The following is a 13,696-nucleotide window of genomic DNA, read 5'->3' as shown; positions in this document are numbered from 1 at the left end:
TGCACTCTCCCTCAAAATGTCCTTAAAGCCCTTAGTGTTAATTAACTCGCCTCGGGAGGAGGTAGGGCAGTATTTCCATCAATGTTAAGAAGGTAACAAGTGTCCCTTTTCCAATCCAGTCACTCTTGGTCCCTAAAGGCAGTGTTACATTTATGAAGGGATTTCATTGTTCTGTGTTCATAGGACCCATGTAATAAAATGATCACCCTGTTCAGCTAAAGTCTTGTAAAATATAAATGAGGACTCCCAAATCCAGGTGGGTTTTTTTGGGGCGGGGGGGCGGGGGGGGGTGGCATAGAAACATGGAATTTATTAACGATAGACACATTGGGTTTTATATTTTACATTAAATTATGTGACTTTTGTCAATTGGGAAACCTTCAAGCAAACTTTTATTTTGCTTAGAATTAATAGAAAGGTATTTTAAAAAGTAAAGAAAATTCACTTCTTAAGGATTCAGCATTCAATCAGTTGTATAATTGAAAAGCCAGGTTTTTAAATGGCTGCCATTTGGCACCTTGGTCGGAAAAAGGACAAGTGATCTTTCAGAATGCCGCAGTACCATTTCCTTCCTTCTCATCTGGCCTCCTTCACAGAAAGTGGCCCCAAATTTCTGGTACTGTAGCCTCATGTGGGGGGTGGGGGGGCGGGGAGCAGAAGCATGGAAGGAAGGACGTGGGGCAGGAGAGAGAAATTTCCTGCAGGCATTGTCACCCTCAGGGCCCATTTCCCCCTTACGCTTTGCAAAGTAACAATCCTCTCATATATTTCTTTCGGCCATTTTTTAAAAATTATGATTATCGTTTTATGACAGCAAAAAGATACAAATCAGAACCAGCAAAGAAAGATGCTTCCGTGAAGTGTGAAAGGGGTAAGCGCAGAGCTCCGGTTGTCCTCTCCCTGCGGAGTCCAGGAGGGCCTTTCCTCCTGCTGGCTGGGAGGTCTGACAACACTCAGAGCATCGCCAACCAGGGAGGTTCATCCAAGCTTCAGTATTTAACATTTTTATTGGCGTTTCATTCTGTAGGTGTGACTGATTGAACCAGTGGCCATGTGAGGGAACTCAACATGCAGCTCCTTCTCTTTTAGGGAGATCAGGCCTCTATCCTTTGGGCCACCTTTAAGTGTGTGATTATGAGAGCTCCACCGTGTCTGCCCGTAGTCATTTCACACAGGAGATATCACAGAGATTTGTTGGGGTGGGGTGTTGGTCTAGCACTTGCCCCATGAACTCGCTGACCATGGGAATTTACAGAGCATCCTCTTCCATGTCCCCAAGGTCCTCCCCCAGAGCCATCAGTTATGAATCCATTGGTACCAGTTTCCAGATACTGAACTGGTTCTAAACACTAAATCAAATCCGCCTTCGTATTTACCCACGTTATCTCCAAGGGCACTTGTCGATCAATGGTCACGCTTGAAGGAGTTGAAAAGAGGACTCCAAATTAAACCAAATGGGCCTGCTTAGAAAGAGTAATTACCTTAATGGTTGATCGTGTATTTTATTATGTACTTCTTTCTACTAATTAGTTCATTCATAACATACTTAGTATTAGGCTGCCCATCCCTACTGGGAAATAAGATTTAGGGTAACATACAGAGGTGTCCAGAGCATGGTCTGTCTCTGAAGCAGCCTTTCACTTTGAATTGTCTCCTTTAGTTATAGATTTAGTTATAGGCTAAGTCAGTACTCTTTGATATTTTTTACTGAAAATCAGTGACAGTGGAAAGATGTCTGGAAGTGAAATTGTGTGGCCTCATGTAGGTCAGATAAAGATTCATCTTTGTTTTACCTTATTTGGTCTTAGGTCCCATCTGAACTCTTCCAACTCTGCCTTCCCTTCCATGACACTTTTCATGACCACAGTGTCTGCATACGAAAAAAGCAGGACTTTGAAACTATACTTTATATTACTATGAACTTGTGTAAATTTATCAACTATATATGTGTATATGAAAAAATATTTTAAATAGACCAGAGCAGTGTACACCAGGTCTCATAATAGCCGTAAGGAGTTAAGGATATAAGTCAAATGTTACTTGAACTTTTCTAGTGTACTAGTTTCTTTTTTAAATGAATTTATTCTTTTAGTTGTATAATTTTTATTATACAGAAGTTTAAACATAGAAATAGAAGGGACGCTAAAATGCCAAAATACTAAGAGAAACTACATCTAGGCAGTGAAAATACTGGCTGGCATAGCTTTCTTTTTTAATTTTCAAATTAAAGAAACAAAAAATAAAGTAGAGATAGTCTCTATCTCCCGGCTTTAACAACTTTATGTTTATATGTAAACACACTCTTCTCTTTTGTCCTGGATGGAACTTTGTCATATTTTATTTGTCTCTTCTTAGGAGTTTCTTTATATGACAAGGGAGAGGATACTAATATTAGCTAAGTTTAAATTTATAAAAAGTTTTGTAAAAAATAAACCCTGTTTCAACACTTCCGGACCTGATCAGGCCCTGTAGGAGGGGCTTCGAGGAGGGGGTCTGGCTCCAGTGCTCTTCTTCCAACTGAATGTGGGGTGTCAGGTGGCTCTTCCTTTGTATGGCTGGTTTATTAGTGGTGATAAGAATAGGTTATACAGCAGTAACAAATGAACCCCCAAATTTCAGTGGAATAGCATACCAGAAGAGCTTGTTTCTTACTCGCATTACATATCCAGTGCAGGTTTGGGGATGAGGGCACTGCTCTGCCCCATATATTCACTCAGGATCATAGGCTGATGGCAACCCATCACCTAAAACATTACTTAAATGGACTCATCCTGCACTAAATTCTCCCTCCCATGGCCTGTTGGCCAGAATTAGGCAGGTGCTCCACTTTAGCCATAGAGGGACTGAGAAATGGGGTGGGGGGCAGGTAGATATTTGTTGAGCAATAGATGTTCCTAACACAGCTGACTTGTTTTATTTGTTTGAGTGTGACACCAGAGAGACCTGGACATGAGTGAGAGTGCCAGGGAGCAGGCGACTTCACTTGCCTGTCTTGGCGTGGTTCTCAACATGTGTGTCAGAATCACTGGGAAGCTCTTTCAAAGGACATATGCCCAGGCCCTTCATGAGCCGCTGAATCACTGAGTGGAGTTGGGGACCCAGCACACCTCCCATCGCGATCCCAGCAAGTGCTCAGAACAGGAAAAAGAAGGAGTGCCCTTCAGTCACCCACTGGATGTGGGCCAAGGGCCTCGCCAGGAATCTTTCCCTCTCTCCATGCAGATAGAGGGAGACAGATCCACAGCTCTTCTGTATCCTCCTACTCACACCTGGCCTGTTCCTCCTGGGGCCCAAAGTGTAGCAGTGATGAACCCTGCATCTGAAAGACAAGGTTAAGTTGATTCGCACCTGCACAATATATATAAAGCTCTCATTGGCACCAATCGCACACATGTGTTTCAATCTGTCATTGTCAATCTTGAATTTGGTTAGCACTTCTATTATAAAAGGCGCATAGTGTTATTAAAAAATTTCTTCTAATTAATTTCACAGTGTGCAAAAATTCATGCACCGGGCCACTAGTAAGCATATAAGTTCTTTGGTTAATCTCTTCCCTTCCCTGCCCCTCCCTTGGGTAATAAATTCTTAATCTTTTTCTGACAATGTCTTTTTTTTTTTTTTTTTACAACACTCTTGTTGATACATGTAAATAGCAAATTGCCATAAATTTAGTGGCTTAAGAAAACACAAACTTATCATCTTATAATTCTGGAGGTCAGAAGTCCAAAATGCATCAAAGTGTGATCAGGACTGCATTCCTCCTGGGAGATCTTTTGGAGTTCCTCTTCCTGGCCTTGTCCAGCTCCAGAGACGGCCACATTCCTTGACTCATGCCCTTCCCTCCATCATCAGCAGCATAGTATCTCCAAGCCTCTCCAACTCTGACCCTCCTGCTTCTCTCTCACAGGATGCTTGTGACTGCAAAGGCCCCTGTAAGGTCATGCAGGACAGTCTTCCCATCTCATAGTTCTTAACCAGTCCTACAAATATCCTTTTGCCATTTAGGTAACTTAATCATAGGTTTTCAGGATTAGGACATGGACATCATTAAGGGCCTCCACAATAGTCTACCTGAGTATCGGATTTTAGGTTGACAGATTATTTTTAAAAGTATAGTCAACAGATTATATTGAGACTGACACTGTCAGACACCATTAAGGTGTTAGCAATACAGTAGTAAATGAAACAAACCAACATGCTGCCCTCGGAGCCTAAGATGTCTATCTCTCCCACTAGACAGCTTTTAAGCTGATCTCTGTCATTTTTGCTGCCTACATTTGCACTACAGTATTTCTAGATATGGAATTATTTTTTTCAGTTAGTTTGGGCAGTATAACAAACTACCCCATTTTAGAGATCTAAAACAGCAAATATGTATTGTTATCCTCATGGTTCAGAGGGCAACTGGCTCCAATGGGCAGCTCTCACTTGGGCTCAGCTGTGGCTGCAGTCAGATGGTGGCTGGGCTGTCCTGACTCCTGCCGGGCGAATCTAAAAACCGCCTCCCCTACTTAGCACTGATGTTAAGTCTCAAGACCTGACTCCACATCTAGAAAACTCACCTACTTTCTTTTCAGATACTGTTTCTCTGTCATCTCCCATGTTCTCGTCGTCTGGAACTCCTTTAAAAGTACTTCGGAGCCTGGCTGTGGTGGCTCAGTGGGTTGAGCGTCGCCCCATGGACCAAAAGGTCCTCGGTTCGATTCCCAGTCAGGGCACATGCCTGGGTTGCAGGCCTGATCCCCAGCAGGGGCGTGCAGGAGGCAACCAATCAATGAGTCTCTCTCATCATTGATGTTTCTATCTTTCTCTCCCTCTCCCTTCATCTCTGAAATCAATAAAAATATTTAAAAAAATAAAAGTACTTCAGAACCTCAGCAGTCATTTATGTCTCTCATCAATGCTTGCATATTTTGTATCTTTTTAGCTCCCCATGTTGTGTTCTGAATTAATCTCTGCACTATGTTTCAGTTCACTAATTCTCTCTTCAATTTTATCCAGTCTAGAGTTTAACCAGTGATTTCATTGCATTGGTTACATCTTCTGCTGGCTTTTTTCTCATCTACCTATTCTTGTTTGATATCCGCCTGTTTTTATGTCATAATTTCTTATTCTTTATGGAAATACCTTTCATCTTATTAAAGATCGTAATTGTGTTTATTGTGATATAGCTCACTGTCTCCATTATTTTCATTTCTTCTGAGCTGAGTTCATCTCCTGTGTTAGATTGCTGGCTCTTGTTTCATCCTCCTTCCTCTGCAACCACACTTCCATGTCTAGCAACTTCCTGGTCTTGAGCTCCCAGTCATGGGAGGCTTATGTCTCCTGTTCCCTAATGCTATTGGATGATTTACAATTTAGGTCTCAAGGCAGTGCGTGACCTGGCAAAATCCAGACCTTGTAAGATTGGGGCCCAGCAATATGCAGATAACACACATTTCGACTTCACATCCAAGTGTGTCATGGGTCTGGGATTTTAATCTATATGGTTGGCCCTCTGCACAGTTCTAGGCTTTCTCTCTGGCTTCAAGGGCAGCACTTAATCCACTGTTCACAGGTGGTGGGGCAGGAAGGCTCCAGGCTTTATGTGGAGGATCAGCTCAAACAGCCTGATGGAGCCAACTCTTGGTGTCCCGCCCCTCCTGACATGAGCAGTCCACGCCCTGCTCTCAGTTCCCCCGGCACCGCCTCCCCCCGAACCTCTTTAGCTTTATTTTTCACTTCACTTCTGGCATCTGGAGATTTTATTGCCTTTCTTTAAACTTGGCAGTGGATTTCTTTCTTATTGTTCCTTTTTATGGCAGCATTTCCATGCAATTTTAATAGGAGGAGTGCCTGTTTATTTTAGCTGGGCTGTCATATGCTGGACATTTTCATTTGTTCTGCACATAGAGTTACTCCCCCTGTTTTCACCACTTCTCATCCTCGTCCCCTGTGGTACCTGCCAAAGGGAGAGTCGGACCCTGCGAGCCTTCTCCTGTGGACTGGCCCCCTCCCCTTGTATATCTTACAGAACCTGGCTTTTTCCACTCTGTTTCTTTCATCAGACTCTTCCTTCCAGTGTAGCTTTAAGGAATGTGCTCAAATCTCCTTCCTGCTAATGCTCCAGCATATTCTTTTCACTGTTACGGTTTAATCTTTTTCTACTCCTTACTATTATTGTCCTGAGGCCTCCAGAGTTTGAAGAAAACAATGCATTTACTCAGTCTACTCTCCTGAATGGAAGAGCTCAGCTGAGTTCTCGGTGCTGTCTAAGCTTTTTTTTTCCCCCCTTCGTTTTTGGACCTAGGTCAGCTTTCTTCTTCATTTCTGACATCTGCTGTTCCCTCCCCCACTCCTATCAGAGGGGCCTTAATCTTTTCTCTCAGAAAAACAGAAACCTTCTGTCTCCTGTCCTCATTCTCCAGTCTGTAAACTCACCTTCCTTCTTGCCCGTCCTACCTCTTTGCTTTCTCTCCCGGAGCAAGCGTGCCCCCCTCTTACTGTCCTCCACTGAGCCTTCCATCCAACTAGCTGCATAGGCTCTCTCCTCCCACCCCCACTGCCGAACCTCTTCCCTGGGCAGCCTCCCCACACACAAGATTCCTAAGCTCTGCATCCAGTTCTGACCTCCTTTCTTCAGATTACATTTCTAATTGTTGACTGGATACCCAGTGCTTCTTTAAATTCAGCATGTCCAAAGCTGGCATCTTCTCTCTGAAAAATTAACTCCTCCTCATGTTGTCCACATTTCACCGAGTAGTACCATGTCCACTGAGTCAACCCACCACAAATGTGGGTGTGTTTGTTTGTTTTTACTTCCTTGAATAGTTCTAGAAGTGCAGTGGCTAATAGAGTAGCTACTGGCTGCAATTTGAATTTAAATTGATAAAAATAGAATACAATTGCAAACTCAGTTTTGTTTTATTTTTCCCCCCATACAAATAAGTTTTTAATCATTCCAGCCACCAGCTTCCAGCTCCAGTTCCTCTAAATGCCCCAGGTTGAGCTATCCATCTAGTGCACAGAGGTGACCCAGTTGCTGATCTCTTAATCTACATCTGTCCATGGCAGCATGTTGGTGGATTCTCTAGTACTAGTGCATACCTGCTCAATGCTGAAGCCAGAACCCTGGTGCCAAGGTGGAGGTGGGAGAGCAGGTATCCCTCCCTTGAAGTTTAAGTGGAACAGTAGCCAGGGAGGTTCCTGCACTTCCTCCCAGAGGTACAGGGGCACATTGCCGGTGCTCACTAGCCACATGTGACCACAGTGGACAGTGCGGTCGGAACACCGCCATCGCTTTTGGAACTTCTGGTGGGCAGTGCTGACGTAAGGTGGACTTGCCATTGTCACTTCCACGTCACTGTTTGAGTTATCATTTCTCACCTGAACTGTCCATACCGCCCTTGACTCACCTCCTTTATCTTCTCACTCTAGCCCTCTCTGGTCAAATGATGTTTATAAAACCCTGTTCTCCCTTTGGGAGTCATCTATAATAATAAAAGCATACTATGCTAATTAGACCAAACAGCTGAACGACCTTCCAGACGAAGCCGTAGTGGCGGGGGCCTAGGCAGAGGTAGTTAGGGGCGATCAGGCAGGCAGGCAGAGTGGTTAGGGGCAATCAGGCAGGCAGGCGAGCAGTTAGGGGCAATCAGGCAGGCAGGCAAAGTGATTAGGGGCGATCAGGCAGGCAGGCAAAGTGATTAGGGGCGATCAGGCAGGCAGGCCTTAGGGGTGATGAGGCAGGCAGGCAGAGTGGTTAGGGGCAAGCAGGCAGGCAGGCAGGCGAGCAGTTAGGAGCCAGCTGTCCCAGAAGGCGAGAGGGTGCAGGCCAGACTGAGGGAAACCACCCCCTCCATGCACTGATTTCGTGCACTGGGCCTCTAGTTAAGGTATAAATGGGAGGAGCAGAGTTCCAGCATTTTAATGTCGTTTTCTTACATGAACTCTTCAGAGCCTCCCTTGTTACCCTTTCCTTTTTATTTGCTTATTGAACAACTGCTCAACCTTCAAGATGGAATCCTAGTGTTTGCTGCTGTGGGGACGCAGAGGCGATGTGCCTTCTATACTGTGATATCCCTGTAGGCTCCCCGTGTCAGAGCATGGTTCATGTCATAATGTTTGGCTGGACTGTGAGCCCCTGAAATATAAGAAACTTACCTTCATACTCTACCAGGTTTCCAACGTATGTAACAGATTAACTTCTCTTCTGGCATCTGGCTAGATACTGGCTATGTGCTAACTTTAGGAGGAATAAACAAGTGGCCTTTCAAATCGCACTCTGTGTTCTGTTGTTGAAGATCTCCAAGGTTGTAAAGGGTGATGGGGGACTTTTCCAAAAATATAGAATCCTAGCTCTGGGGTAGCTGTGATTCCTCCCTACCCCCTGACTCCAAGCCACATATGTTATAGAGAGGAAAATACCACATGGGGCAAACGTAGGTTTACAGCTGTTCGTATGGAAAATAATACAATAATTAATACATAATAATACAGGAATAAACTCTGTGTTTTGCTTACAACTGTAAACCTACTTTTACTCCACCCTATTTTCTCTAATAAAATACCTTCAATATAAGGTGGATATATTAGTTCATTAATTCAAACATAAAACAACAGATGCACATTCTCTCACATCTCAGAATCCACAAAATCAGGTTGTTGGCAGGGCTGTCCTCCCAGAGGCTCTAAGAGAGATTCCTTCCTGCCTCCTCCAGCCTCTGGCCACTCCTGGTGTTCTTACCTTCACCTTCACATGACCTTGACCTTCACATGACCTTCATCTTCACCAGACCTTCTTCCCCGGGTCTGTTTCAAATCTCCCCCTCCTTTTCCGTGTGAGGACCCCAGTCATTAGATTTAGGGCCTGCGCCATATTCAAAATGAGCTCATCTTGAGTTCTTAACTTAATGACATCTACAAGGACCGTATTTCAAAATTAGGTCATATTCACAGGTACCTGGGGTTAGAACCCGGACATATATTTTAGGGGAACACACTCCAACCTGTGATATGTGAGTATAAAAGTGAGGGTCTAACAGCTATGTTTACTCCCTTCCTGAGCCTTACCTAGGCCGACCCAGCCAACTCTAGCCTTCATTTCTGTGCATTGAAATTAAGACACACACACACACACACACACACACACCCCTCCAGAGCCCAAATCAAGAAGGGAGAAAAGGCTGTTTAACTCAGCCAGCTCTCTCTCTTTTCATGACGGACTCATCCCACTCACCTCGGCCGGATTTTTTTCACTGCCTAACAATGATCATTACATAATAAAGCATAGACCAAAATAAACATGTTTATAATCCTCTAGTCCTCAAAGACATTCTTCGGGTCCAGAGCTTTTCAATGAAAATGGGTATTTAGATGTAGGGACTACTTTAAGCATGCATGCCTGTGCACTAGTACGCCGTGGAAAACGACTCAGAGTAAATGTCTCTGTAGAGTAAGAAAGAACATGTGCTTTCTCTGTTCTCATTTTCTCAGTGTCATCTAAAGTCTCCATAGTGAACACGTTTTGCTTTAGTGATAAGAAGGAGAAACATTTTTTAAAACATGGGAAGCTTTAATGAAGTTTGTATAAATTGTCCAGGACAGTTTGTATTTTTTAAAAAGCAAGATGAGTGGGCCAATTGGGGTTCTTGGCACAGATCACTGATTGTGTTGCGAGTGACTCAGACACTCTTTAGCTTGTGGAGTGGTGTTAACATTGTTGTTATTCAGGGCCTCCTAGACTTCCACAGCAATAGAAATTGAAATCCACGGTCTTCATTAGGGAGGTTTCCCTAGTGCCGGGTAGCAGGCCTGAGCGGGGAACGGGCCCCCTCCCTTCACCATAGCGTGCAGTGAGGCATCCACGCTACCCCCATTCTTGGTCTGTAGGGCACATTTCATAATGGGCCCTGTATCTCTCACCAGCAACACCATTCAGCTTTGACAGACGTGTGTTCTCTGGTCTTTAACTCTTTTGAGGTCAGCCCTGTGTCTGGCGTGTTACTATCGAATGCACTTTGCTCCCAGGGAATTTTCCTCTTTGGCTTCTAACATGTTAATAAATTATTGAAATTTCAATTACTTTTGGTTCCCAATTTAGCTGGATGGAGACATCCAAAGTACTTAATATGAAAGCTTTTCAGCCGCTTTTTGAGAAGGGTTTGCCTCTCGGGGTTTGGCGCCAGGGCCCCAGGATCAGTTCCGCTCCTCCTGCCTCTGGGACTAAAGGGCGCGTGGCCCTGGAAGTGCCTCGGGCCAGTGCTGCCAAGGACGTGGGCCCCTTCCCGGGAGCGTCTGACCTCCTGGGAGCTTGTTGGGTGTGCGGGCTCCTGGGCTTTCTCCGCATCTGCTCAGTCAGAACCCCCAGGGGGATGCTGTGTATTCACCAGCCCTGGACATCTGGCGCACCTACAAGTTTGGGAAGCCCTGCCTTCGATATCCTGGTGCTAATTCTCCCCAGCAGGGCCTGTGGCCATTTGCTAGAGCCCGTCACCCTTTTGCAAGGGCCTATGGGTGTTGCAGTCAGTTTGCCCTTTAAGATAGACACTGTACACAGTGACAAAGCTGTGATCCAGGTCATCTGAAAGACCAATTTCTACAGTCTTCACTTACTCATCACTGAACCATCAGCATAGAGAAGCAGGATTTGAACATTTAAATTCTGTGCAGGTAAATGTGTGTTCTAAGTATCCTTCAGAGGGCCCTGTTGTTCATTTTTATACAAAAGCACTATTTAGCTATTCCTTCCCACTGCCTCAGGGATAAGCCCATCTTGCAGGTGCCATCTCTGTCTCCACCTTAGCCTTGCCTCCTTGCCAGTTCGCATCTCTCTTCTACCTGCAGTTCTTCAAACACAGCGCGTCAGCATAATGCCTGTGCCCATGTGTAGGCTGTTCCCCTGCTCCACTCACCCACGCCACCCCCAAGGCCAGCCTGTCCACCTGTCAGACTGCTGAGCACCACTCCCTCCTGAACCCATCCCTGGTCATCTCAGATGGAGGCATACCCTTCCCCCTCTCTGCTTCCTACACCACTTGACATGGACGTTATAGCCCGCAGTGTGCACTGTGTGGAATTGATTAGTCTCCCTCCTCGGAGCTCGGAGCTCCATGAGAGTGGAGATTCCATCCTGGCTCCTCGTCTGCAGTGCTCGGCACAGCGTCAGGCACATGAGGAATAGACTTCCTTAGAGAGGATTGCTCTACCTCTGCTGGCAGCTTCCAGTGCCTAAGACAACATGCCCCTCTTGTATTTGTGGAACACAGATGATGGCCATGGCAGGTCTAATGAAGAATACAGTGATACCTTAAAAAAGAGAGATAACATTACAAGAGCCAATTATATTTTTTAAAAAAAGAACACAGTGACACGAATATGGACTCAACCAACTTAGCTTGTCAGTGAAGCTGATTCTATAATTTAGATCAGTGTCCTACATGCACTATATGGCCAGGGAATCCACCCGCTGAGTCTAAAGGCATTATTAATTTTTATTATTATTACTAGGGGCCCGGTGCACGAAATTTGTGCACTGGGTGTGGTGGTGGGGGGGGTGAGTGTCCCTCAGCCCAGCCTGCCCCCTCTCACATACTGGGAGCCCTCAGGCGTTGACCCCCATCACCCTCCAATCGCAGGATCAGCCCCTTGCCCAGGCCTGATGCCTCTGACAGAAGCGTCAGGCCTGGGCAGGGGACCCTCATTTCCCCCCATCACTGGTTCTGCCCCCAGCCCAGGCCTGATGCCTCTGGCCCAGGCATCAGGCCTGGGCAGGGGACCCCAGACCGCCCCGATTGCTGGCTCTGCCCCTTGCCCAGGCCTGATGCCTCGGCCAGAGGCGTAGACCCCCATCACCCTCCGATCACCTGATCGGCCCCTTGCCCAGGCCTGACGCCTCCGTCAGAGGTGTCAGGCTTGGACAGGGGACCCCCATGTCCCCCCGATCACTGGCTCTGGCCCCCGCCCAGGCCTGAGGCCTCTGGCCCAGGAATCATGCCTGGGCAGGGGACCCCTATCTCCCTCTGATCGCTTGCTCCACCCCCCGCCCAAGCCTGACGCCTCTGACCCAGGCTTCAGGCCTGGGCAAGGGGACCATCATATCCCCCCAATCCCCGGCTCCGCCCCCCACCCAGGCCTGATGCCTCGGCTAGAGGAGTTGACCCTCATCACCCTCCGATCACCAATCACCGGATCGGCCCCTTGACCAGGCCTGAGGCCTCCGGCAGAGGTGTCAGGCCTGGGCAGGGGACCCCCAGCTCCCCGCGGTTGCAGGCTCCACCCCTGCCCAGGCCTAACGCCTCTGGCTGAGGCGTCCGGCTCAGGCAGCGGGGACCCGCAGCTGCAGCGGCCCCGCGATCGTGGGCTCCACTTTAGGCCCAGGCAAGGGACCCCTAGCTCCTGGGACTGCCAGCTTCGACCGTGCCCAGCTCCCATCGCTGGCTCCACCCCTACTTCCTGCTATCACTGGCCAGAGCAGCAAAGGTGCCTGATTCTCCGATTGTGGCTGGGGGGCAGGGCAAAGGCGGCCCCAGGGCCGCCTTTGCCCTGCCCCCCAGCTCTTAGCTCCCCCCTGGGTTTCAGATCACTGTCAGTGGCAGGGGGCTTCTTCCTGCTTTCCCTTTCGCCTCCCTGCATTGTGCCTACATATGCAAATTAACCGCCATCTTGTTGGCAGTTAACTGCCAATCATAGTTGGCAGTTAATTTGCATATAGCCGTGATTAGCCAATGAAAAGGGTATCATCGTACGCCAATTACCATTTTTCTCTTTTATTAGTGTAGATTATTATTATTATTATTATTATTATTATTATTATTTCAGGTGCGAGAGCTTCAGACCCGACTGCAGAGCGTGCAGGCGACAGGGCCCTCCAGCCCCGGCCGCCTCACTTCCACCAACCGCCCCGTTAACCCCAGCACCGGGGAGCTGAGCACGAGCAGCAGCAGCAATGACATCCCCATCGCCAAGGTGAGCTTCTGGGGGCAGCGCACCTCCTGTTATCTGGAGGCACCAGCCTGTACCGAGGTGGCCACTGTGCAGGTCTGTGAAGAGCTCAGATGCCCCAGGGGCTTCCCCAGGGCCCCACACAGGCCTCCCACGCTGGAGCTGCGGGGAGAGATGACCCACTAGTAGTTTTAAGTCTCTCTGACCTGCAGCCTGGACTCCAGCTCCCATTAATCAGCCGGCTGGAGCATGTCTCCACTGACAGTTCACTGTGGAGAGGGAGATGTTTGTCAGGTTCTACAGCACTAAAGAGTGGGTGCAGAGCTGCTCACGAGGACTAAAGTTCAGCCCAGGAGGGGACCCTACGTGATGAACCACGGTCTCCCCACTCATAGGACTGCTGGCGCTGCCAGCAGGAAAAAGCTTAGGATGGGTGGCCGCGGTCGCTGTGGGAAGTAGTCCCTCCCACTCTCTGCCACAGCTCTAGGCTCATGTGTTGAGTCCATCCTAGAGAGACCGTTCAAACTGTACCCTTCCTCTTCCCCCGTCGCCAGCCAGTCTCCACAAGAAGATCAGTCTCAACCATCAAGTTGTGTACTTTAGGTCAAAACAGTGTTTCTCAACCAGAAGTGATTTTGTCCCCCAAGGGATAGTTGGCAGTATCTGGAGACAGATTTGATGGTCACAACGGAGTGCTGCTGGTATCTTGTGACTAGAAGCCAGGGCTGCTGCTAAACATCCTACAATGCACAGAACAGCCCCCACCACAAAGAGC

The 13,696-nt window shown here is 47.4% G+C and overlaps 1 protein-coding gene across 2 annotated transcripts in view; it reads left to right on the top strand.

The window, feature by feature from the left end:
* Positions 1-13,696, top strand: part of MCC (MCC regulator of WNT signaling pathway) — a gene marked incomplete at both ends in the record, with an annotated part of 360,779 nt that overhangs the window by 308,341 nt on the left and 38,742 nt on the right. For both annotated transcript variants that reach the window (XM_081088810.1, XM_081088811.1), the window contains one exon: positions 12,799-12,945. In XM_081088810.1, the coding sequence (XP_080944936.1) occupies positions 12,799-12,945 (147 nt within the window). The remainder of the gene's footprint in view (positions 1-12,798; positions 12,946-13,696) is intronic.

Source organism: Myotis nattereri (assembly GCF_964212035.1).
Source record: "Myotis nattereri genome assembly, chromosome: 4".
NCBI lineage: Eukaryota > Metazoa > Chordata > Mammalia > Chiroptera > Vespertilionidae > Myotis > Myotis nattereri.
Note: the sequence above shows the minus strand (reverse complement) of the source record. Positions and strands in the feature narration are given on the sequence as shown.